The sequence below is a fragment of the Molothrus ater genome, chromosome 14 (assembly GCF_012460135.2).
Source record: "Molothrus ater isolate BHLD 08-10-18 breed brown headed cowbird chromosome 14, BPBGC_Mater_1.1, whole genome shotgun sequence".
Lineage (NCBI taxonomy): Eukaryota > Metazoa > Chordata > Aves > Passeriformes > Icteridae > Molothrus > Molothrus ater.
Window position 1 is genome coordinate 13409972 of NC_050491.2, and position 25642 is coordinate 13435613.

Below are 25642 nucleotides of genomic sequence, written 5' to 3' on the forward strand. Positions count from 1 at the left end.
TTTGGCATGTTTTTTAAATTTGGTGAGTATAAATTTGCCTGTTGAAATGTGATAGTTGAATGTTCTTGCAATGTGTAAAATGGTGTCTGGAAGCATTTAATTAGTAGCTGTTTGTATGAGAGGCTATTAAACAATGATGGAAAGACAAAAGACTCTTTAGAGACCACCTATTAGAATAAACTTCTGTGACTTTAGGATCCAAGTAGATTTTAGAGAGTTGCAAACATTTGCATGCTGCGGGTATATTATTAATGGTAGGTATATTATTAATGCTATGATGAATAAATTCAATTAATTGCTTTAAACAGAGTTTGAGTACAAATTACTGCCTTAGGGGATAGTATTTTTGATAAATCTGTTGATGAAATCCAGTAAACCTTCTTAAAACACTTAAGTGTTGAAAGTTTGATAGATGTTTAGTAACAGAATATTGGGAATAGGAGGGCAGTATACTTGGGGATGAGTGCTGCCACTGGACCTTGTGATTGAATCACTGGTGTGCAATGTCTCTTTTGCACATCTTCCAGCAGTGTGCACTGTACTTGTCTGGACTGACAGAGCTAAATTTGGATATGCTCAGCAGTCCAAGTCAGATACCTTATTGACTTTTTTCTGTTTACAACCCAAATTATAAATATCCCAAGGCTTATGCCATCCCTCAAACCTAGGAAAACCTTATTAGATGGCTTAGAAATACAAAATCTAATAGCTTGATGGTGATGAATCTTGAGGGTTGAGAATAAGCACTGGTAGCAAATTAGATAGAAGGTTTAAAAGAGCTTTTTGGCAGAGTAACTCTCAAGGAATGAAGCAAATGAGTCTAAATTTTTATGGGACTGCATAGTGTTGCTTTGTTTTGCTATAGCATTTTTATTCCTATGTGTAACATTTGTGTTGGTCGGTACTCAGCTATGAATACCTTAATAAAGTGGTTTTACCTAAAGCGAGACTTTAAATGAATGAGGAGGAAGAAGGTAAACATGCAGTGCCTGGCACATACTTGTATGGTAGAGATGATAGCAGTCTGTAGATCTCTTCTTGCAGCTTGTTTAAACTGCATGCAGAGTGCATTAAGATCAGTGCCTCCTGATCTTAATGCCACCTGAGATGGTATAAACCTCCCTCTGAGCCAGTTGTTGTGAACTGGAAAACCAAAACCACTCTAGCTTGGTAGGGTATGGGGAAAAAATGTCTTTGTGTGTTGTTTTCACACCAACGAGCCTTAACAAAGCTCAATTTTACAGCAAACTAGCTTCTCAGCCAAGTATTAAATGACCACTGATGGTTCAAAGTAACTAATGGTTAAAATGTCAGTGGCACAGCCCAGGATGTGCTGTGTCCCTGGCTGGTTGCGCTGGCAGCTCCCGGCCGTGCGCTGCTGAACGTGTTAAACCCGGTCCAGCCTGGGGAAACGGCACTGCCGGGGTGTGGTTCTGCAAAGCACGAGCCTGTTTCCTGTGGTATCTCAGCTTCTGCTCTCTTAGATCAGCCTGAAGCTGCAAGTGCAGACCCATTCAAGACTTTAGGTTGCTACTCATCCTGAGCACAGGGGGCTGCTGGGGGTGGTGGGGGGAAATGTGTAAATCTTCCTATTGAGTGTACTAACTGAAGGATAATATTGGGTCAGATAGCTTAAGGGCGTATAAGTGACTGACAGTGAGGGAATTTTGCTGGGACCTTATTTTACTGTGCTAACAAAGATGTGAGTTTTAATAAGCATTCTGCATGAATTATGGGGTTACTGAAGTAGCTTTGTTTAAAATATTGAGGTGTGATTTGTTCTAAATAACTCTTAAGAGCTATTTAGGCACAAGTTGCAAAGAGGTGCCACTGATGTTTCAGTTCAGTTTTCTGGTGCTCAGATATTTGGCCCTTAATCACCCGTGTACATGATATCAGATAAGAGTAGCTACTGTGCTTTGTCCATAAACGGTGGAGCAAAGACTCTTTTCTTTCATAGTAGCTGATACATTCATGCTTTAGGTGAACAGGAAATACTTCAAAGCTAACAAAATGCAAGGAGTAACTTAATGGCTCATTTAATGTAACCCTTCTTATACCTGAATGTAGCTTATGGACAGCTTTGCTCTCACTGGTGGCTGTGCTGGGTGAATCAGGCTTACAGAGGAGAGAAGCAGAAATCTTCTTCCAAGTGTAAGCAGCAAAGCTGTTTTGGGGACCATTCAGCCCTTCTAAGAAGTGGCCACAATTTTGTTTCACCAAAGCACCATGAAATTAGCCCATTGTCAAGGCCGAGGATTCAAAGAGAATAATTTTGGGAAGGTGTACACTGAGAGAATTTAAGGCATCTGCATGCTATTGAAAGCTGCTAATTAAAAAAAAAAGCTTTGTTCTTAGGAGTTTAGGCCATTTGTGCTTTCCTTGATACTTCTGTGGGATAGTTTTGCTTTAGTTTGACATTGTGTCAGAAGGTTTAGAGGGCTTCAAAACCAACTTATTCCTGATATATTTGTACATGATATCTTTGTTCTAGTAATGTCTAAATAACATTCCTTTTGCATGAAACAGGCAGAACTTCAACTTACATGTACTTCAGCTTAGCTGTGCTAAGCCTACCTTGAACCTTACAGAATTTTTACTTTATCTTAAAACAAGAAAATCTTTAGATTTATCTCAAGCAGCTATCAAGTACAAAATAGTGATGTGACTAGTCTGAAGCAGGCTTTCTGGGAAACCTCAAAAAGTATTTGTTATAGTTACTGGTCTCTTTTGGTACTTACCTAGATTAACTAGCAGAACATTTCTTGCTTATTGGGGAAAAAACCCTGGTTCTAGTTCTCTTGCAGTCTAGTTTCTTAATAAACAAGGTGTGAAATCTGTACATATTTTTGGTAGAAACAGAGGAATCAGAACTGCCTGTGACCATATTGGTATTATGTGGTTCTTTGAATATTTCTCTGCTTACTCTTGCTTTTTTGGTATCCTGTGTCATGGAGTGAGCTTATAGTCCAAATATGACTTGGAGTTGTTCTTAAAGCTGTTCACAGTGTAATTCCCTCCACCCTTCACCACTGGAAGCCTGGTGGAGTGTACTAATAGGATTGATTGCACTGAAGAGCAAAAAAATTAGTATTTGTTGATCTGAGGTAAATGACTTAGCAAGAGATAGAACTGTTAATGCAAGACTTGTGTGCTGGGGTTTGGTGCATTGTGAGTATCTTGTCTGAACAATTTCAAGCCTAGAACCTCTGCTTTGATGGAAAAATATTTTAAATAAATCTGTTTTAATATGTACAGCTTGTGCTCAAAAACTGTGAAATATCTTTACCCTTCTCAGTTGATAGGCATGCAAGCAGAATTGGATTCTCAGGCAGCTTGGTGTACTCACAGACCTCAGTTTCCCTGGCCTAAAATTAAGGCATCTGCTTTCAGGCCAGGACAGTTTCTGTCTAGCCCCAAGCATCTAAATAATGTTTCCCAGTAATTATCAGGAGTTTTGAATGGGATCAGCAGTGTTTTACACTAGCATTTGACCTGAAATGCCTCTGCTGTTTTAACTGGCTTCATGAGAAGTGAAAAATGTGTGTGTGTGTGTGTCTTCCTGCTTCTGTGGGATGAAGCTGTGAACTCCCTTGCTGCAGTTCCTTGCCACTTTCATGCCACAAGTGAAAATGTGATGGTGAGACATTCCTGTCAAGACAGTGCATCATATAACATTTCTTCTGGAAGACCATTGATGATCTTGCATCTAAGGCTAGTATAGTCATGAAATCTTGGTTACAATTTTAAATAACACCTAAACAATTTCTGCAGCTTTTAGAAGTCTTTCATCTCCCTGTAAGAATTGGAAAGCAGCACTGGCAGGTCTACTGCGATGGGAATTGTTCTCATGTTCATCATGCAGCCTTTTTGTCATAGCCTGTGAGGGCACCCTTGCATCCTGTCTGCTTCACACCCACAGCCCCTGGAGCATGTCAGGGATTGTGCCTTCCAACTTCTCCAAATACTCACAGCAACTGGAAGTGTATTGTTATTATTGACCAGCCTTCTGTGGCAGACTGAGTTGTTAATGCTTCTGGGAACTTCCTTGATGTTCACCCTTCAAACAAAAGGGTTGGATGCCTTCTTGTGTGCACCAAGTTTTGGAACATCTCTGCTTTTGTGAAAGACACCAGAATGTTCTACTCTGGAAATTAAACTTTGTAAGATGTAAATGGCTCTCATGTGTGTCAGTACATGTGAATATTTGTAAGACCAGAGAGGATAAAAACACTGCAAAACAGGAAAGTTATATTCTACAGGAAAGCTGTGAGTGCCATGCTGGCAGAGGAGATGACTTTGTGCCTGCTGGCAGTGAAGTCCCTGGAGGCTTGAGAGCTGCATCCTGCTCCTGGGCAGGTGTTTGTTGTCATTTTTGGGTAGCATCACTTAAAGCAGGAGTTGTAATGATGCATTTTTCTGTCTTCCAGATCAGTGTGCGTGTCACCACCATGGATGCTGAGCTGGAGTTTGCCATCCAGCCCAACACCACAGGGAAGCAACTCTTTGATCAGGTAAGAGATGGAGCTGCAGAAGATTCAAAGTTGATAAAGATATTGCAATTCTATTGAGGCAACAGCAAATAATTTCTAAAGGACTTCAAAGATTGAGTGTCACTATATGTAATAGCTTCAAGAGAACTCAGCACAGTAAGAAATTGTACTTTTTCCCCTAAACTACTGCATTTTGTAACCTCCAAGATTGTGTTAGGAGCTATTACTTCTAGTGAACTGAATTGGTGCTATGGCTCAAAATAACAGTAATTGGAAAGCAGTAGATATCTGCAGTCTTAGTTTGTAAGAAAAGTCTTATGGGGGACCTAGTAAGCTATTTTTGGTTGACTTACCTGCAAGCATTGTGTAATTTATTCCAAAGGGTAGTTAGTCTCCAAACCAGGAGAGGCTCAGCTGGGTTTCAGATGCTGCTGTGGCCTTTAAGTGCAGGTAAAGTGATGTTCTGTACTCCCACCAGGCCCTGAGGGAAACTTTAAGAGCAGTGATGGTTGTACCACCCTTCATTGGGCTGTCTGCATTGGGTGCTTCAGCCTTCCCCAGCTTTCACTGGGCAGGAAAATTTCCTGCTGCTCTGGCCCAGGAGAAACAGGGAGGTGTGTGCAGCCCAAAGCTGGAGCAGCAGAAGGCAGGCATTATCAGCTGCAGAGAGTGAAACTTTGTCAGACTCCAGAGCAGTGTTTATCTGCTGTAATTGGCCATGGATTTGCTCCTTGGAGAGAAATGGGAACAGTAAATTCATAGCTCAAAGATATGCAAATTGAATCTTGGAGTAATGACAAGATGAGAGAACTGCCAGACCAGATAGGTCAGATTTGGGTGTGGTTCAGTAGAGCTGAGCATTCTGGGGTCAGCTCTACATAGTACCTATCATAAGGAAGAGAGAAAATTAAGGGCTGATTCACCCATTGAAGTCAGCTATTTCATTTGGGGCCAGCAAATATAATTTCAATTTTTATATATTTTTTTAGATCTTTAACCACAAACTACTGTTTTCTCTTGTACTCAGCTGGATGATTCAGCACTAGATGATATACTGCTCTTTGCAGCCCAGCCCTGAAATGGAGGGAGATCCAAAGCTTTAGTGAAAGAGCATCCTTTCATAATGGAAAAAGTAAAAAGGCTTTTGAAAAAGTTCTGAATTGCAGTGTAGTTCTCAGCTGTCCATGTCTTACTATGTAGTAGCTCCTGCATATTTTAGCCCTGTGTGGTCTCAGATCTGACAGGTTTGGATTTATAAAAGTGAAAGCCAAGTTCTATCCAGAATCCATCTGTGCAACATGGAACTCTGCCACAGTTAGTTCATGAGAGTGTTTGCTAATGAAGCTGAGGTGTCATGTTCCCAGGCTCATTAAAAAAATGAACTGTTTTTTGGTATTTTTTTGGTTTTTTAAAATTTTTTTTTGAAGGTGATGTTCTTCATGTGGATGCTTCCCATGATTATTTTTCAATATTTAGCTTCTGCTACTATCCAAGCAAAGCACCAAGTGCTGAGAAACAATACTAGTCATGTCAGTAATATTTTTAATCTACACATGATATTTTCAGTCAGCTCTAGGTCATCTGTGGTTTCTGCTGCAAACTGACATAGGTGACAGACTTGGGCTTCATCAGTTTGTCTCTGAGAAGCATCCAGCCATGTTTCCATATAATATATAGCAGCTCTTCATGTCTAGTAATTGATTTCACTCCTTTGTCATGCTCTTGGACAGCTGCACATTTTTCTCCCTTCAGTGTATCTCACACAGCACCTGTCTAAACAGAATTGTGTTTTGCTTTTTCCACAGTAAACACTTTGCCAAGGGAGAAACAAATGCTGTTGCAGAGCTAAGTTTCTAAGTTGAGGCAGTGCTTACTCCACCTAAATTGGATTGTAGGTAAAGCTGGAAATGAGGGAGGGAAAAAAGGTGTCTGAAGCTAGTTTTAAACATTTGTTATTTCTAAAAGGTCTGGTTGACATAAAGCTTGCTCCCTGTAGGAAAGGGACGGGCCTTTAAATGTATTGTCTGCTGTTCATATCCAGTGTTTTTCACATGACTGAGCAGTTTTTGTGTATTGGTTCCTGTAAAGGGAGAGTCCAGTGCTGTGTCCCTGCTGACACTGTGGCTGCTCTCTGGCTGGACATTGTTCACTCTGCCTCAGTTTCTATCCTTAGGTTAGATAGACCATGATGGGGTGTGTGAGAACAAAGTTACTTCTGTTTATTTTCTAGCTCCCTTAAGCCATGCTGTGCCCCTGGACTTGATAATCTAGTGTTTTCTGCATGATGCTGGTTCTGAGAAAAGATCTGCTTTCATCAGTGCTTTTTTGAGGGAAGGGAGAGCTCCTCTATAAAGCAGACATATGGTTTTGCTGTTGTAGGACGTTGACTTCTGGTGTGAAAGCTGATTTTTGACTCTTGTACAGAAAAAATTTAAGATATCCAGCATCTTTTTGCCCTGGGGTGCCCTTTCACTTTGAACTGTCAGTTCTGAGTTAAGCAAGAAGGAAGCTGCTAAGCATTACCAGGCTTTTTAGCTGCATGGCTGCCTCAGTGCAATCTGCTGGCTTTGCTCAGTAACATTTAGGCAGTATTTATTTTCACCTGTTGTGTGTAAAGGTAGATAAATGTATTCATTATGCCACACATGATTCTGGCCCACTCTGAATAGGATTCAGAAAATTTTGGAAAGCTTGTAGCTAGGTTTTAGGCTAATGAGGAGAAAAGCATTTGAGTCTAAAGTTCCATAGTAATAATATGTGAATGGGCATGAGGTAGAAATGATCCTGTCTTCCTCTTTCCTGTTTGGTTAAATTTCAAAGTGAATTTTTGTAGTGACAGAACAATGCAGATACCTCACTGCTTTGTAGGAAGTGGTTTCTGCCCCAAAGTAGCTGGCTGTAGAAGTACCACTGAACTGATAAACATGTTCAGTAACATCATGATGTATTCTAGAGCTCTTCCTATTCCCTAATCTTGTAATTGTACAGCTTTAGCTTAAATATCTTAGGCTTGTCTGCAAGGACAAAACCTGGATTAAATGTGATGGGATTGTACTGTTTGTCTTCTGCAGTTTTGCTGATGCACCTTTTAACATCAGCTGCTGAACTCCAGCACTTACTGACTCACTAGCAAGAGCTGTAACTTTGCTCCCATTGCTCAGCTGCCAGTGATGGATTAAAAGAAGAGCTCAAGGATGGGCTCTGTGTGTCAGAGATGCTGCTTATCCCATAGGCTTTATCACTTCCCAGGTCCCTTGGAATGTTGCTTTCCTGGGGATGGAGAGCACAGGCACTGCAGCAGTGATAGCTGCTTGTTTTCCTCCTTTGACCCTTGTCTGTATTGGTCTGGAGAGCAGCCAGTAAACCACAGCAGTGCTTTGCACTGGATGTCTTCTACACAGAAAGATTAATCTGTTGTCTGGTGAAAATTCGTAGTTACTTGTTGCTGTGGATGGCTTTGAAATTGTCTCTTCAATCTTTTGCCTCTCAAACTTCCTTTGTTTGGGTGGAAAAAAAAATAGCGTTAAAAACCCCTCCCTTTTCTAGGTAGCTTGAATCATTGAGTGTCCAATCTCCTTAAAGGTGATTTCTGTCCCATTAAGGGCCATGAAGACAGGTTAAAGAAAATGTCACATGAGAAACTTCAGTAGCTATCACTTCAAACTTTAAAAACATGTGGTTAACCTTCCAAAGATGCTTTTCCTCATTATTGTGAGCTTTTGGGGTCAAAACTAAGCTTGTAATAGAAATGTGCACTTATCTATGAGTTAAAATGATAACAATAAGCATCTCTCTACACACTTGAATTCCTGATGCTGTATTTATGTTCAGCATTAAGTCTTATACATTTTCTTTTTAATTCTTAAGGTTCTTTCAGATTTCATTAAGAGCCAGATCTCCTGAGATTCTGAATTTGTGTGCCCTGGCTTGTCTTGCCTTGCTTTTCTATCTCCATGGCCACCAAGGTGTTGTGCAGCTTGAAACCTTGGTGATGCTTAGCAGCTTCCTCCTTGTTTACCTGCTGCAGTGAATTAGTGGTTTTGTAGAATACCAGTTTGGTTTTGTGGAGTACCAATTTGTCAGACTTCTTTCATGTTTACTTAAGCTTACAGCACAAGCTGATCAAACCCCTCTTGAATTTTGAGTGACTCCATCTGAGTTGAGCTGTGTTTGGAATAAAGGTGGTTGGTGTCTCATGGCCTGCAAACTAAGCTTTTTGAGGAGGGAAAGCGTAAGAAATCTTTAGCTACTACTAGGTCCTATCTAGTAGTGTTTAGACACATATGAAATAGCTCTGTAACACCTAATCCACTAGGTGAAAGCACTGAAACCAAAACTCACTATGGTAGTTTTATGGTAGAAAGCAGCAAGTCTCAGGACAGTGGCTGGTTGCCCCAGCAAACCCCAGAACTCTTGTCCCTGTGCTGAAGGCTTGTGGTTGAGCAGTATGAAAATGTGTCTCAAATTTCACAGGAACCTGTGGAAACTTTGATTTTTAGAAAAGCAGTAGTTCCAACCAAAAATGGACTGCTTGTTGCTAAAGATGTCAATGGCAAACTGTAGTAAGTACAAAAACGTGAAGATCCTGTAGTTTAGTACTCTGGCATTTTAGCACTTTGGAAGGGAAAACTAGAAGTGCATCCACCAGCTAAATGGAGGGGAAACAGTTGGACACTTGTGGCTGTAAGTGGAGCCTAACCTGGGTACTAAGTTAGGGTACCTGGAAGCCCCCATTCTAGGTTGTTTTTGACTGGTACATGAAACTGCAGGTGTGGCACCAGTTCAGAGCTCCTCCAGCAATAAGGTTAGCTGGCAGTTTTCCCTCAGATATGCTTGACATGCCTGTTGTAGAAAGGGAGAGAGACCTACCTCATCTTTAACTAGGGCAACATTCAAGGCACTTGTCCCATGATATAGCCTGAGATGATTTGGCCTTTGATGCAGGAACATGATCCAAGTGCTACGCCTTTTCCTCTGCTTGCATGCTTTGCTCTTGCCTGTGTGTAAATACTGCTTTCATCAGAATCTGTACTTGTTTGCCAGTGTGGTGTTGTGTTTCCTGGGCTGAGAATGACAGCCATTTTCAGTCATCATCTTGATGCTAAAGTGTACATTTAAGAGGCTGCTTATGGCTCCCTCTTCAGCTGTGGAGCAGCACCCAACAGCAGGAACATAGTTCAGAGGGAGCTGGGTGAGTGCTGAGGGGAAGGACAGGAATTGTCATACAGACCTAGAAAACATGGAGTAAGAAGGAATGAGAGAAAAGGCTACCTGAAAGATCTTCTGTTTCTTCTCTGAACATAAGTAAAAAACCCCTACTAATGTGTGCTTAGACTTTGTGCAGAGGATGAAGTGAGTCACCAGAAAAGCACCTTTTTCCCTACATCAGTGTGGCTTACTGAATAGAATTTTAAGCTAAAAGTAGTACTCAATTAAAGTTTTGTAGTAGCTGGTCAAGGTACCATGGGACAGCTGGATTTTAGGGCTGCATCCAATCTGTTGCCCATTGTAAACTGAGCTTTACCCAGCAGGCTAAACAAGACCCAGGGACTGACTTAATGCTCCCCCTGGAATGAAGAAAAGATGCTGCTCTCTAAATGAGAGTGTAGATTTTAGGTATTTAAGTGTTGTGGTCTGTGTTAAACAGACTGTCTATTCTCCCATCCTTTGTGCCAGCCCTTCTCCATCCCTAGCCACTGCCAGTAGCTGTTTGCTTTTTGGAACATCTCACAGTTCATTAGGGCTCTGAATGCTGTACACCCCCAGACATAATTATGCTGCTGCCAGCCAGATTCCTTGCAGCTGTAGAAAGCTGTTTCTTCTTCATGCTTTTCTCCTTGCTAAATGGAACTAAATAGCCTGCTAAAGCTGAGGAGGGAGGAGGACTATCCTCCCTGCCTTAGTTCAGTGGCAGCTTGGGACTGTGATGGTGAGTGCTGCGCTGTGTCCCCTCTTCTCTGCCCCCAGCTCGTTCTTGTCTCTGCCATTGCTGTGCAGGCTTCTGCTGTGGAATAAAAGTCCTTTTGTGTGGGACCACAGTGTGGAGCCTTTCAGCTCCTTGCTGGCAGCCCAGCCTGTTCAATTCCCAGGCATAAGCTGCTGTCAAGTGGAAGAGAGGAAAGCAGACCCATGCAGTCGAGTGAGGAGCTTCCATCCCATTCATATGTTAATGCTTCCAAGAACAGAGCTCTAGGACAGCCTTTCTTCCCCTCCTTGAACCATCTGCTTCCAATCACAGAATGTGCTGGCTTGGAAGGGACCCACAAAGATCACTGAGTCCAACTCTTGGCCCTGCACAGGACCATCCTCAAGAATCACACCATGTGCCCGACAGCATTGTCCAAATGTTTCTTAAACTGTCAAGCTTGGTGCTGTGACCACTCCCCTGGGGAGCCAGTTCAGGGCCCAGCCACCTTCAGGGTGAAGACTCTTTTTTTCTGGTATCCAACCTAAGCCTTCTCTGACAATTTCAGGCCATTCCCCTGGGTTTGGTCACTGGTCACAAAGGGAAGTGATCAGTGCCTGCCCCTCCTCTTCCCCTCATGAGGAAGTTGTAGATTGTGATGAGGTCCCCTTTCAGTCTTCTCCAGGCTGAATGGACCAAGTGCCCTCAGCTGCTCCTCATACAGCTTCCCTCAAAGCCCTTCATCTTCATTGCCCCCTTTAGACCTTCTCTAATATTTTAATATTAGAGATTGATATCTTTCTTATATTGAAGTGACCAAAACTTCATGTATATAGCAAACCCTGCTTCTTCTCCAAAAGCCTCATCAGCTGTGTGATGCACAAATGATCTGCATCCCCCTGAATCTGCAGGGGCTCTAGCCCAGCTCTCCTGTTCATGTTCAAGCAAGGACAGGCTGAATAATTTCAGGAACCCCAGTGGGATGATGTACATGGACTACATGCCCTAGTGTAGGTTTTGTCTCTGTGTGTGCCATCAATGGCATGCCTCTGCTGAAAACTGCATTTGGTTTTTCTGAAAGGAACAAAGGCCCTAATGCTCTTTTGAAAGGCCAGATAAAATGTCTGATCCAAGCCCTAAACAATCTAATTAGTGATGTGCTTGTGGGGAACCTATGTCTTTGGTGTTGTATCTTGCCAAAGTAGAGACCACATCAGAAGGGAACAGAGTGCACCTTTGGGCAGTACAAAATTATATTAACTGACCTGGCAGCTGGTTTTCACAGGGCAAGTCTCAGTCTCTGCACCAATGTTAGCCCCTTGCTGCACCCTGTGGCATGTCCAGGCTTTTCAGGGCACAAAGGGGGATGTCTTGATAGCAATCAGGCTTTGGAGAAACTTCCCCCTCCTTTTAACCAACAGTGGCCCTGTACTGCAGTACTCTTGCTGCCCCACCATGAAGCTCTTGTCTCTTGTCACAACATGTCTGTAAAGCCTTCTTAATTCCTATTTACATGCCTGGTGTGCTAGGGAAGTAACTACAGAGAGAGCTCACATAGTGGTGTAGTTAATGTCTGTGGTGGCTTTGTGCTGGCACAGGGGATAGCATATGGATTTAGCCTCTGCACTTCCTCTGAATGGTGCTGCTCAGTAAAGAGCTGTATGAAAGCCCTGTCTATAGCTATGAGTGGAGTAGAAACAAATCTTAAAGTAGCACATGACTTGCCCAGGAATAGTACATTTGCATGATAAGTGTGGGATATACCTGAAAATTGAGCTGTGTTCCTCATTCCTGGAAGTTACTAGACCTGTCAGAGCTGCTGCGTTGTGTTTTGGCTGTACATGTTGGCTTATAAGTAGCTGAAAAAAAATAATGTCCCAGCTATTGTTTATAAATAGCAACAAGCCTTAAAAAGCTGAAGGAGAACAAAGAATATCACACCCATCCACTTAAGACCTCTTAGATGCTCAGTCATCTTTCTGTGCACTGCAGCAGGAGAAGCAGGTGGTCAGGGCACTGTCTGAACTTACCTCTAACATGTTCTCAGCCACTGCTGAGTTCAGTCCATCTGGGAATCTTGCTAATAATCACCTTTCTTTCAGGTTGTCAAGACAATTGGTTTGCGAGAGGTCTGGTTTTTTGGACTTCAGTATCAAGACACCAAGGGTTTCTCAACATGGCTAAAATTGAACAAAAAGGTATGTTTGCTCCAAAATTTTGCTTGTCCTTGTTCCCTTCTGAGAGTGCAGGGGCAAATTCAGTCTCCATACTTCTGTCAAGGATCTGTTCTTGCCTACCCATGCACTTCAAGTACTGTAAGATCAGCGATTGGTGCTTTGATGTCCACATACTCCCTCCCCAGGGTATGAGGAGTTGTGGTGTCTGACCTGGTCCTGCATCTAGCTCTGTTAACCAGGCCAGATTTGTTACCCTTCCTGGTAAAATGCTGATGATGTGCTCAAGTGAGCATCTTGGTTGAGGAGCAACCTGGAAAGTAACTTAACTACCACTGGCCATAAATACTGGCTTGGTAAGTCCAGTGGGGAGAAGTGATGAGGTATTTAGCAGTAAGTAATTGAAAATCCTTGCTTTTCTGCATACTCTTTTCTGCATTGGAAAGGAGAATTTTTTTCCTAGTGCACGCTTGTTTTCCTGTTTGTAAATTGCTCCCTTTCACTTGTTGTTACCCTTCCTGGTAAAATGCTGATGATGTGCTCAAGTGAGCATCTTGGTTGAGGAGCAACCTGGAAAGTAACTTAACTACCACTGGCCATAAATACTGGCTTGGTAAGTCCAGTGGGGAGAAGTGATGAGGTATTTAGCAGTAAGTAATTGAAAATCCTTGCTTTTCTGCATACTCTTTTCTGCATTGGAAAGGAGAATTTTTTTCCTAGTGCACGCTTGTTTTCCTGTTTGTAAATTGCTCCCTTTCACTTGTATATAGACTATAAAATCTGCTAACTCTGTTGCAGGTAACAGCACAGGATGTACGTAAAGAAACGCCCCTGCTTTTCAAATTCCGTGCCAAGTTCTACCCAGAAGATGTGGCAGAAGAGCTGATCCAGGACATCACACAGCGCCTGTTCTTCCTGCAAGTGAAGGAGGCAATTCTGAACGATGACATTTACTGTCCCCCAGAAACAGCTGTCCTGCTGGCTTCCTACGCCGTCCAGTCCAAGTACGGAGACTTCAACAAAGACGTGCACAAGTCTGGCTACCTTGCTAGTGATAAACTGCTCCCACAAAGGCAAGTGAACCTGCATAGTCTTAGCCATTCTCTTTCTTAAAGGGTTTGTGATTTTTAAATTTTTTTTTAAATGGCGGGGATGTTTTGATTGCAATACTCAGAATAAAGTATAGCCTTGTGCCACTTTGGGCATTTAGATTAGTATTCAATTAGTAAAGAGCTTTGACCTTAAACTTCCTATTACTATTCTGAAAGTCTAATCAGAAGTAGTGAGAAAAGCTCCAAAACAAAATACACTACAAAAAAAAGAAACTGAATAAAATTTGTCCTCTATTAGAAGTCTGAATACTGACCATTGACTCTATCTAGCCTTTTAATGAAGCTGTATTTCTTGGAATATTTTTGTGGGTGATCTCTGATGCCAGTGGAGTATTTAATGAAGCATTATTATAGAGTGATGTGATTGTGTGTGTGCATATATGTAGTGCTTGGTTTGAAACATCCCATGTATGCTCTTTCTAGGGTTTTGGAGCAGCACAAGCTTAACAAGGACCAGTGGGAGGAGAGGATCCAGGTGTGGCATGAGGAACATCGAGGAATGATTAGGTAACTGATGCAGTGTGAAACTGCTGTATTTCAAGTAGTGTCAGTGTGTAATGTACAAATACATAAAAAAAAAATAATCTGTGACTTGCTTCAGGATAAGTTAGCATTCTTCAGGTTATTTTGCTCAGAGTAACGAGTTTACATGCCTCTGCTGGTCCACATCAGCTGGCTGTTCTTAGTAAAACATGACTGAGTTTGCAGAGTTTGTAATTATCTACTAGAGTGATGCTTAGAACCTTTGCCAGCTTGTTGCTGCTCTGTCCACATGGGAAGTTAGAACCTTCTTGCTTTAATGGCTTAAAGACTCAAAAGAGAATAACTGTTTTCTTTTTACATGCTGCAGAGAAGATGCTGTCTTGGAGTACCTGAAAATTGCACAGGATCTGGAAATGTACGGTGTGAACTACTTCAGCATTAAGAACAAGAAAGGCTCTGAGCTCTGGCTAGGTGTAGATGCTCTTGGACTCAACATTTATGAGCAGAATGATAGGTAATTAACCCCTCTCTCTCCATTGTTGCCTTCAGCTCCTTTCCAATATAAAGTCATTTAAAATCAATCTCTCCTGGAATTCAAATCTTTAACTAAACTCCACCATTTCTATATCATTCTTGGCTGTGTTTTTGACATTGCCAGAATAATCCATAAAATGTGATTCTTTGGACCAACAAATACAAGAAATTGGCAAATCTTTTCAAGATAGTTTCACTTTATCCCTAGTCTTTCTGCTATAGATGCATTCTCCAGTTCTGATTTTAAATTAAAAAACAAAAAAAAAGTGGGATTGAAAAACTGCTTCTTATATTTCTGTTTCATCTGTGTGACTAATTTTGTCTGCTGATTTCAACTACCATAAGAGCACTGAAATATGAGGGTGGATTTGGTATAATTTAAGCTTTATATTCTAAGTCAAGAATTTGAAATGACTTTGGGATCTCTTATTTCTTTTTGCTTCCCATTTTTACAGGCTAACACCGAAAATTGGATTCCCCTGGAGTGAGATCAGAAATATCTCATTCAATGACAAGAAATTTGTTATTAAGCCTATTGACAAGAAGGCACCAGTAAGAAGCAAGATTCATATTAAGCTATTAAACTTTCAACTTCCTAGCTGAATGATTTCTGTGGGTTTGGTTTTGGGGGCTTTTTGGGGTTTTCTGCACTGAATCTTCTCATCAATAGCATGAACGCTGATGTAAGCAGGACCTGTTCAGGGCAGTCAAGTGATAGTTAAGATTTTTTTTTTGGCTAAGAGGGTAGAAATTTAGTATAAGCTTAAGCTTTTAACATCAGTGCTAGGGAGTAGCTCTTTGCTTAGGGTTTCTGATTCTCTAAGACTGTTCAGATTCTCTGATAATACATTTAGGGATCTGAGGTACCTCTGTTAGCATGAATGCTTCCTTTGCACCCTGTTGACTTTAATAGTGTGTGGGATGATCTTTTGCAGGTTTTCACCTTACTTAAAGCAGAAGCTTTAAGTCATTTTGTAGGGTAGGGTAGGCTGGAAGTTTTTTCCTTGCAAATTTATATTGAATGTAATTGTTTTAATCTTTAACACCTAATAATTTCCAGTGCTAGCCAGTACCTTCTGTTCTTCTGGTCATTCTTGTTCCATTGCTGCTTGAAAGCATTTCCCTGTTGCTCCTTTTGAACAGAACAAAGTTGATTGTAACATTTAACACCCCCTCTGGCATAAGCCAAGACGTTACATTCTAAGTGGCTGGCCAGGCTATTATACAGATTATTGAAGTGGGAAGGGAGGTGGGAGAAGCCAGGAATTCGGTGTGCCTGGTAAAGCAGCCCTGCTGGTGTTTGTAAAGAAATGGTGATGCAAGATGCTGTGTGCTTGGTGCTAGGGGTGTGTTACAGTGAAACCCAGACACATTGGGTGCTCCTGCCCTGGGTGTGCTTGTCAGGTTGAAATCCATTCCATTCCAGAAATAAGTGTCTATCTGCCACCACCAATGAAATAGACATTATTAAGAAAAGCTGGCTGGCAACTCTAAAATGCTTGGGGTCTTAGGAGCATAGTGCATAGCACAAGGGGCTTCTTATGCTGAAAGAGCAAATCTAATGCTGCCTTTTTCTTGTCCCAAGGACTTTGTATTCTATGCCCCTCGGTTACGGATTAACAAGCGAATCCTGGCGCTTTGCATGGGGAACCACGAGCTCTACATGCGCAGACGTAAACCAGACACCATCGAGGTGCAGCAGATGAAGGCACAGGCTCGGGAAGAGAAACACCAGAAACAGATGGAGAGGTTGGTAGGGCTCTGAGTAACCTGGGTGTGACTGATCACTGCATGAGTAGCATCATGTGCTAGATAAATGGCTGGCAGCACCTTAATCTGCTTGAGCCAAAATAAAGCAGGTTGCTTTCTGCTTCAGTAGGTCTGATGGGTTGATAGTAATGGTACTCACCACAAATGTGACTTCCCATTACTTTCTTGGACTTATGAACTTGTCATTGAGATGAATGCCAGCAGAGTTTTATATTTTTGCACTTCTATAAAGGGAGTAAAGCTCATTATCTGAGTGCTGTAGGGCACATCTTGTGTATGCTGTTTTTGTGTGGTTACTAGGAAGTGCTCCAAGTTGGTTTGAAATTACACTGTGACTTCCTTCCATCAGAGCCCTGCTGGAGAATGAGAAGAAGAAGAGGGAGTTGGCAGAAAAGGAGAAGGAGAAGATTGAGCGTGAGAAGGAGGAGCTGATGGAGAGACTCAAGCAAATTGAGGAGCAAACCAAGAAAGCTCAGCAAGGTAATAGGAAATCTTTCAGTGTTTTCTTTGATGATGAATAGTCTGAGTGAGAAGGGTTCAAATAGTAAAGCTATGAGCATCTCTGAGTAATTTATCTCTCCAGTGTTGTGTGCTAACTGGTGTTAGGGCCCTGGTTTAGCCTCCTGAAGCCAAATGTAAGCCCTCCATATGCAGTTGCTGAAAAAATATATGCATTAAAGAAATGGGTAACAGCCAAGATTTCTCTCTTGGCAGCAGAAGTACCTTGCCATTGTTCCTGTGCTGGCTGGAAGCTTTATCCCAGCATATCTGTAGAGGAAGGAGTCAGAGTGTAGCAGGGGTCACACCAGCCATTGCTGTGGTGATTTACTATCTAATTGCTTGGCTAGAGTTAGTGTGGTGTTGCCCAAGCAAAATGCTGCAGGCTTCTCTGCCCTTAAGTATGTAATTTTGGGCTGGGTGCTTCCCCACAAATCCATTGGGGGTGGGCCTAATTTTTAGTCTTACAGCTCCAGGTAAAATGTAAAGGAAAGAACAGGGAACAGGTTGCTTGCATCCCTCCTTTACCTGTCCCTCTGAAGGAAGACCCTTACCCAGACAGACTTTCCTCTTCTACTGCCATTCTTTACTTGATCTGACTTGAAATGTGCTCCCCTATTTTCAGAATTGGAAGAACAGACCCGCAGAGCTCTGGAGCTGGAACAGGAGAGAAAACGAGCTCAGGAGGAAGCAGAGAAACTGGCTAAGGAACGTAGAGAAGCAGAAGAGGCCAAGGAGGCCCTATTGAGAGCATCCCATGATCAACAAAAGACCCAGGAACAGTTGGTAAGTTGGTGAACTGACAGTCAAGTAGGGAAAATAGTGAAAGGGGAAGCATCTAAACGTTTGAAGCAAACCAGGCTATGAATATAGTGAGGAAGCACTACATTCATAGGTTCTTCAAATTTTATCCTCAAGTAGATGAACATATGTGTAAATATATTTGTGCAGTAGATTTGTATTGCTTTTTGCCTTTTTTTTTGTATGTGATAGTGATAAAGTGTTGCTTTCCCTGGTTTAGATTCAAAGAACTAAGTTTTGTAGCTCTGTTTTGGGGAGAAGGAAAAAGAACCAACTCAAAAACCAAACAAAACCCCAACTCACAATGAAATGCAAAGTTTTTTTGGCCTCCTTTCCTCTTTCATCATGGAGGTATTGGTGGAACTGAAGTTAACAGGAAGGCTTTCTTCTCACTGAAAAGTTGTGTTTTCACTCAGGACTTGAACTAAATGCTTGATTTAGCAAGTACCTTGGGTTTTGTTTCCATTAAAAGCCTTTCTTCTGCAGGCTGCTGAGATGGCAGAACTCACAGCTAGGATCACACAGCTGGAGCTGGCCAGGCAGAAGAAGGAGAGCGAGGCACAGGAGTGGCAGTATAAGGTAAAGCAGAATCTGAGCAAATGGCATCCTTTCTATGGAGTTGCTCTTTGTTCTGGGTTGTAACCTAAACTACTGCACTAGATTCCATGCTAAACTCAATTCTTGCAAGATTGAGGCTGTTGTAAATACACAGCTTTGGAACTGGTAACTTATTCTAACTCCATGTAGCAATTTTTGACTAATTAGACCCGTAGCCCATTTTCCATTAACAGTAACCATTCTTCAAATCTCTGAAGTGTTATCCAGCAGAAAATTTTGCTAGTGATGGTAGCTGAGTAGCTTTGGAATACACCCCTTCAGGAGGTGCAAGGTTTCCTTGTAACAAGCACCGAGTGGTGCTTCTGTGAGAAGTCTCAGGCACTCAGGATTATTCTGACTGGCTCACTGTGGCATATCCTACTGCAGGCACAGAGGGTGCAGGAGGACCTAGAGAAGACCAAAGAGGAGTTGAAGACTGCCATGAGCACCCCTCATGTCACTGAACCCATGCACTCTGAGAACGAGCATGATGATGAGCAGGATGAGAATGCAGCAGAGGCCAGTGCTGAGCTGAGGTCGGAGGCCACCATCAAGGACCGCAGCGAGGAGGAGCGCACCACTGAGGCAGAGAAGAATGAGAGGGTCCAGAAACACTTGAAGGTAAGAAGCTGGCGGCAGAATGTGTGTGTGGGGGTGCTGCTTCTACTTTTCTCAACATTTCTTGCAGCTGGAAGGTATTACTGTTATTTAAAAAATGAGGGGAGACACAGGGAAGGGAGATGATCATAATCTTGCCAGGTAGCTGCTTAACCATTGAGCAGAGAGGCAGATCTGGTCTCCTGCCACTTGAATTTCATTTTACTGGAAGCAGTGAAATATTTTGAAGCAATGCCAACAAGTAGTGTCTGTCAGATGTAGTGTGCTGTCTGTGAGTATTGCCAACCACCTGACAGCTGTTCATAGCCCTGGCTGCAAGGAATTGAAGAACTTTGTCTGATTCCTATCCAGCAGCTGTCTCTCACTGTCAAGTCTGGGTTGCATTGCAAAACTCTGCATTGCAAAACCCTGGAGTAGCCCACTGGGGCTCAGCACAGAGACAGCACTACTGCACCCTCGTCTTGTGAGGAACTCCAGTGTTCTGGTGTTAAATTCCAAGCATTTAGTTGTGCTGCCTGACTTGCACCAGGCTTTGCTCATTGTGCATTGTACTGTGGTAATTACACACAGAGGGCTAGAGGTGCATTTTATCTTCTGCAGCAAATTCCTTTTCTGGTGGAAAGCTAGTAATTCCTCAGATTCTGCAAGATGTTCTTGCTGTCTTCAGGGATCCCTCCATGTGGCCATTCTTTTAAAATACAGGCATTGGAGACAATCTTTCTTAACTGTGCTAAATGAAGATAAATATGTGACAGATTGTCTGATGTTTTATATCTTCAAATGTTAGGGAGAAACATGAACAACTTCCATAAAATCATAGATCTGTTTAGGTTGGAGGGGCCTCCATGAGATCATCTAATTCCACCTCCTTGCTCAAGCAAGGTCAGCTAGAGCAGGTTGCCCAGAAGAATACACTGGGGCTTGTCTGTTTCCTGTCTGTATAGACACTGGATCTTTAGGAGGATCAGCAGGAAATCTTGTCCAGCTCTGAGTCTCTCTGGTACTAACCTGCTGCTGTCTGCTTCTCCCCTCCAAAGGCTCTTTCCTCAGAGCTGGCAAACGCTCGGGATGAGACCAAGAAGACAGCCAATGACATGATCCACGCTGAGAACATGCGCCTAGGCCGAGACAAGTACAAGACCCTGCGCCAGATCCGGCAGGGGAACACCAAGCAGCGCATCGACGAGTTCGAGTCCATGTAAACTCCCCCTGCACCTGCTGCCCTGCACTCTCTTCTCCCCTCTTTCCCATCCTCTCCCATCATCACTCATAATCGTGCTATGCTGGAACCACTACAGAAGAGTGACCATGGTCTTATTTATCAAGTTTTGGGCAAATGCTGGAGTTAATTGACAGAAGAAGGAATAGTAAATAATGTCTGCCTGGGGTGGCTTGGGGAAGCAAATGTGTATTAGGGCAAATCTGAAGTTGTTTGGCTTGGGGTAAAGTCTTGGTGTGTTGGGTTTGCCCACGGAGGTGGCTGTGTTGCTGTCTTCTCCCATTGTGTGGGGAGACCAGCAGATCCTTGTACTGCATTAAATAGTCAAGAGCTGACAGTCTGACGCTCTGCCTTCCTACTAACCTGTGCAAGCTTCAGGATAAAGCTTAGTAGTCAGGGTCTGAATTTCTGACTTAACCCAGAGTCTGAATCATGTAGTTAAAAAGGGGAGCTTAGGAAGAAAGATCGAAGGTAAAATATGGACTTTCTCTCTAAAAGACCAAAGCTTTTGCCCTAGAAAAATAAGCAGACCAAACAGATTCTGTGGTGTTCCTGCTGGTGTTACATTTTGTTGTTTAATGATGGAGCTTTGAATTTTCTAATCATGAGGAGGCCTTTGGAATAATTCCACTGATACAGTGTGGTTTGAAGCCTCGAATTCCCTGCTTTCCAGAGGTTTTGTCTCTGGTCAATGGCTTTGTTCACTATCATTTGTCTGACTTCAATGTAACCAGTGAGGCAGAGATAGCTAGAGTACACTGCCTTCCTTTTTGGTTTTGCCAATGAAAACCTAAAGTGGGAGGTAGAAAAGTAAAAGACTAAAAATTAGTGTAGCTGTATTTTCCCTTGCTGAACAGATACTTTTCTAGTTACATGAACAAGATTTCCATGAGAGGCCTTTTTAGCACATAGTTGTTGGTGCCTTATGACTGTGTATAGATCTACTGTAGCTCAGATACCTTTAGTTTAAACTAGATGCAATCATAAAAAGTGATCAGCAGCTGGGGACCAAAAACTGCTCACATATCTGGGTCATGTACAAGACTGCATCTGTCTTCCTGGCTTCAAGCAGCAATTGAGGGGAGAGGATCCTGAGACACTTGTCCAATTGCTTTCTTAATCCTCACTAGCACTCTGCCACATCCCTGGCTCAAGTGCTTTTCCTTCCCCAGAAGGATGCTTTGGCCTTTTGTGGCTTTGAGAACAGAAGGCTTTCTCTTAGAAATGGGATACAAATGGTTCTGAGACTGGTCCTGAGAGCTGCTTGTGCCAGGTATTGTAATAACCATCACCTCCTGTCATCCAAGCTGCCCATGCTGTAGCTACCCAGAGTCCTCCCTGCCATTTGAGTGGAGGAAATAGCCATGTATGCTCAGGGTTGAATTGGATGTTGCCTTGATCCTCATAAAAGGAACTGTTAACCTTCAGGAGAGTCATCTTAAAAATGGGTTCCACCTAAAACGAAGTCCTCCTTTGTTTTGCCCTCCTTGGATTAGTTTGTCCCTATAGGAAGTCATTGGGTTAGCCTGGGATTTATTTTCTTGCCTAGCATAATTCCAAATTTTGTAACCTGCTCAGTTTTGTTGATTCTCCTTTTGTATGATGTTACTGGTAATGGTGATAGAAGGAAAACATCTGAAAATTGGAGCATTTTCAGCTCTCTGCTGTATAAAAAAGGGCAAAGGGAGACTGTGCCAAAAAATAAATGTTCATGATAGTGTTAACAAACTGCAGTATTCCCCCAAGAATTCCTTGGGTGGCTGGAAACAACCTCACCAGTTCTGTGTTACTTTATTTTTTGAAAGCAATGCAATCTGTGTAGGGATTCATACAAATACCAGCCAACCTCTGTTAGAAGCAACATGCCAACCTATGCTCTTAAACCTCCAGGTGTGTCATGTGGGAGCCCCCTTCTCTCCCCTGGACACAGAGTGCTTTTGGGGAGCACATGACATGGCAAGCTTTTTGTTGGCCAAGAAAAATATGCCTCAGTACCATGAAAGTCACAAATGAAAGATTGGAGTTAAATTTGTCAGAATGTATTTGCATATTTGTGTACTGAAGGTGATTGGCATTGGCTCTGCACGAGTCTTGTTACTGGGGAACAGACAACCTTTAAACTTCTGTTTTGGTGCTTTAAAGCTGGTTCTCAGCACTTCTGCTCTGTCCATGGCAACTGTTGATGCATTTGAGGGGAGAAAAATGATATCTAATATTTTAATAATTTCCTAACAAGCTGATGTATGGTGCCTGGAATATGTGTTCAAATAATAAACCAGTAATTTTCTGCTTTGATGGGTCACACAACACTGCTGAGCTCTCATGTATTCTGATGTTGGCATGACTTCTGTTTATATGGTTTTTTAAACGTTCTAATTCCACATGGTCCAATAAAGGAATAGAACGGCTTGTGCCAGTGAGTCCACCTAACTCTTTGTAGTTGTTTCAGCCCTGCCTTCTTTTTAACCAGTATTATATTCCAGTGGTATCTAATGATATTTGATTTCAATATTTCTAGCTATGCACAATTAGAAAATATTAGTCAAGGGATGGAGGGTATGTTTATGGTCCTCCCCTTGGAATTGTATACTGTATTATAAAGATGATATTTTGCAAGAAAACTAATGTAAGAAGCTTTCAGTATTATGGTGAGATTTGTAGACACATTTTTTATTTGTTAGAATACAGTGAATTGTTCTTCCTCTTCATGTTCCAGTTTAATTGGATAACTACTCCTCTTGGGGGTGGGGGGAGGGAAGTACTTTATCACATGTTGCCTGGCTTATTTTTTTCTTGTTTTATTTTTTTGTTGCTGTAAATTATGTTGAAGGTTTTTGACCAGTTGTTTTACTGGATTATAATAAAACATCAATTCCTTAAGGTTTTGGAGTAATTAATGGGTCCATGTGCTTATCTGCAGAGAGAACCTTGACTAAGACATGTTTTTCCTTTTCAGAGGAGTTGTTAAAATCCATACCTTGTTCTTCCTGAAGTGCCAATAAAGTTGAGAGAAATTCAGCAGATTGTGTCTGGCTGGTTACTTAAGGTTTGCTTTAAGTCCAGTGCTGTGTTCTGTAGCTGGGCAGATCAGCCTTGTGGTGCCCAGAGGTCAGCCTGGGAGCTCCCTCACAAACAGGGAGATCTTTCTTGCACTCTGAAAGGGAAGAGCTTCAGTAACAGCCCTTTCCCCCTCCCCAGCCCCCCAGCTGGAGCCAGTACTGGAATTCTTTGAGGAGGCTCTGAGTACAAATGTTCAACTTGCAGATGGACTGGCCAGAGGGACGGGATGGAGCTGCTGTGGCTGAGCTCCTGCTGGGCCCAGCCCTGGCCTGGGTGCATCCAGGAGAGGCTGGCTGGGCCTTGGGGCTGCTGCTTGCATGGACACCCTGCCCAGTCTGTGCTGCCATCAGCCTGTTCTGGGGACTTGGGCACAATTTGCCTCTCAGCTGCCTTGCTGTGGTTGTCTCTGCCTGTTTCCCAGGGTCTCAGGATGGGGTTCCAGCAGTGGAAGAGTGGCTGCTGCCACCTTTCTGCTAATGAACTGTGTGATCTTCATTTGCAGCTGCTTTCTTGGTGGTTGTGAAGAGGGGCCTCACAGAACCTCTGCCTAATCGTTGCTGCACTGCAGAATAAGGTGCAGATTTCAGTGGAACATGTTAGTGCTCACAGACCTGGTGCTGGGGAAGAGACCTGGACTTTTCTGTAAACTAAACATGAAGTGTGGAGCAACAGGGGCTTCTGCAATCCCCACCAGGCATGGCTTAGATTCAGTTTCTACAGGTAAGTCTTTTTTTTTGGTTCCTTCCTGCCAGGATTCTAAAAACCTGAGCACTGGGGGAATTGCATGTCTCCTTTAATGCTACAGCAGCCTTCAATTGAAGGTAGCACAGGTCTGGAAAGGTTGATCCTGTTCTTGCTGTTTCTAGTGCCCTTGCTTCTCAATGGACATTACCTTACAGGCTTGAGACTTAGTAATTCTCCCCGTAGGTTTATCTATATTCAGTTTGTCTTTGAAGAAATGGAGGTGTAAAGCATTAAAGGCTGAAGACTGCTTCTGTACAGGACCACATTAAAAAAATCCACATCACCCTATTCTTCTAGTTTCTTGTAAGGCATTCTGTAGTTTAGGATCAGAAATTTGCATTTAACCTCTAATTTTTGGAGACAGCTTCTGTTGGATTTGCTAGTCTGTCTGGGATGTTTCAGATCCAGTTTAGGCTATATCTACATATGTTTGGGGCCCAGATGCTTTTGTCTGTGGGACAGAGGCAGACTAGAGGATAAAAGGCTCTCAGAAGGCTGGGGGACTAGAAACACTGTCTTTTGACAGGTTCTGCAATGTTGCTTTATTAAGCAGTGCAATTTATTAAGAACTCTAAAGAAAAGGCAAAGTAACTCTGCAGAGTAAAATATTCATTGAGTTCAATCTGTTTGGTAGACTAATGCATTTGGCCTGAGATGCACTGACTCCAAGTAGGACAAAGTAACTGCAGAAAATAAGACTGATTGCTTTCTCCTTCTCTGCTTTGCTCTTTCTAAAGCAAGGAATTGCAGGGGCACGGTCTCCAAATTCTGATTTGTTTTGATGCAGACAAGCCTTGTAGGGATTTCTCTAGGTAGATGCTTATTAGTTTCTTGCTCAGGATAAAACGTTTGGAGGGAAGCACAAGCTTTTTCCAGCATCCAAAGCTTGGTAATGCAATGTACAGGGTAAGGTATGATAATTGTAGGCACCCATATGGCAGCTGCTTGAGCATCTACGAAGACAGACTGCAATGAGAAAGCAGAGAGCACCCAAGGCATGCCTTGTTTGCCCTGTACCATCAGCATGGCTGCTCTGCTCCCTGCCAGCTTTGCAGCTGTGCATATCTCAATCTTGGCTGTAAAATTTAAATGTCTTATACCAGGGCATATAATCTCAGAGCATGTGACAAGTGGCAGAGAACAGAATTCCTCTGTTGCTGATGCCAAGCTCTAACTGTTGCATACCCATATGCAAATTGGGCCACATGTGATGTTAATGTCTCCCTTGCACAAAAATTACTTCTGTAAGAAAAATGCCCCATCCCTGGAAATGTTCAAGGCCAGGATGGATGAGGCCCTGAGCAGTCTGGTCTGGTGGGTGGCAACCTTTCCCACGGTCAGGGGATTGGAACCAGATGATCTTCATCCCTTCCAACCCAAAGCATTCTGTAAAGAAAAGGTCTGGGCCTCAATGTATGAAATGTTAGGCTGAGGCTGGCTTTTGTCTTGCAGGTTGGCAGTTCCAAGTGCAGTTTGTAGGCAAGGAAGCAGGTGCCTGTGTCTGAACAATGCCTAAATGAGTATCTAGCTCCAGGTGATGTGACTCTAAACATCATTAGCAATTCCAAGATGGAGATTTTCAAGACAGGTGTCAAGCTGAGGGGTATAGTGAAAAGTGGAAGAAAGAATGAGGA

The 25642-nt window shown here is 42.6% G+C and overlaps 1 protein-coding gene across 2 annotated transcripts in view; it reads left to right on the forward strand.

Moving 5' to 3' along the window:
• The window catches only part of MSN (moesin), a 40913-nt gene extending 17691 nt beyond the window's left edge, over nucleotides 1-23222 (forward strand). The window contains exons 2-13 of one of the 2 annotated variants that reach the window (XM_036402184.1): nucleotides 4431-4514; nucleotides 12501-12596; nucleotides 13371-13645; nucleotides 14108-14191; nucleotides 14535-14681; nucleotides 15157-15253; nucleotides 16287-16450; nucleotides 16821-16951; nucleotides 17595-17755; nucleotides 18257-18349; nucleotides 18755-18988; nucleotides 20023-23222. In XM_036402184.1, the coding sequence (XP_036258077.1) occupies nucleotides 4431-4514; nucleotides 12501-12596; nucleotides 13371-13645; nucleotides 14108-14191; nucleotides 14535-14681; nucleotides 15157-15253; nucleotides 16287-16450; nucleotides 16821-16951; nucleotides 17595-17755; nucleotides 18257-18349; nucleotides 18755-18988; nucleotides 20023-20187 (1731 nt within the window). In that variant the 3' untranslated portion in view covers nucleotides 20188-23222. Of the gene's footprint in view, nucleotides 1-4430; nucleotides 4515-12500; nucleotides 12597-13370; nucleotides 13646-14107; nucleotides 14192-14534; nucleotides 14682-15156; nucleotides 15254-16286; nucleotides 16451-16820; nucleotides 16952-17594; nucleotides 17756-18256; nucleotides 18350-18754; nucleotides 18989-20022 lie in introns of those variants that run through there. The other variant, XM_036402185.1, reaches the window with a different exon arrangement.
• Nucleotides 23223-25642: the final 2420 nt, after the last annotated feature.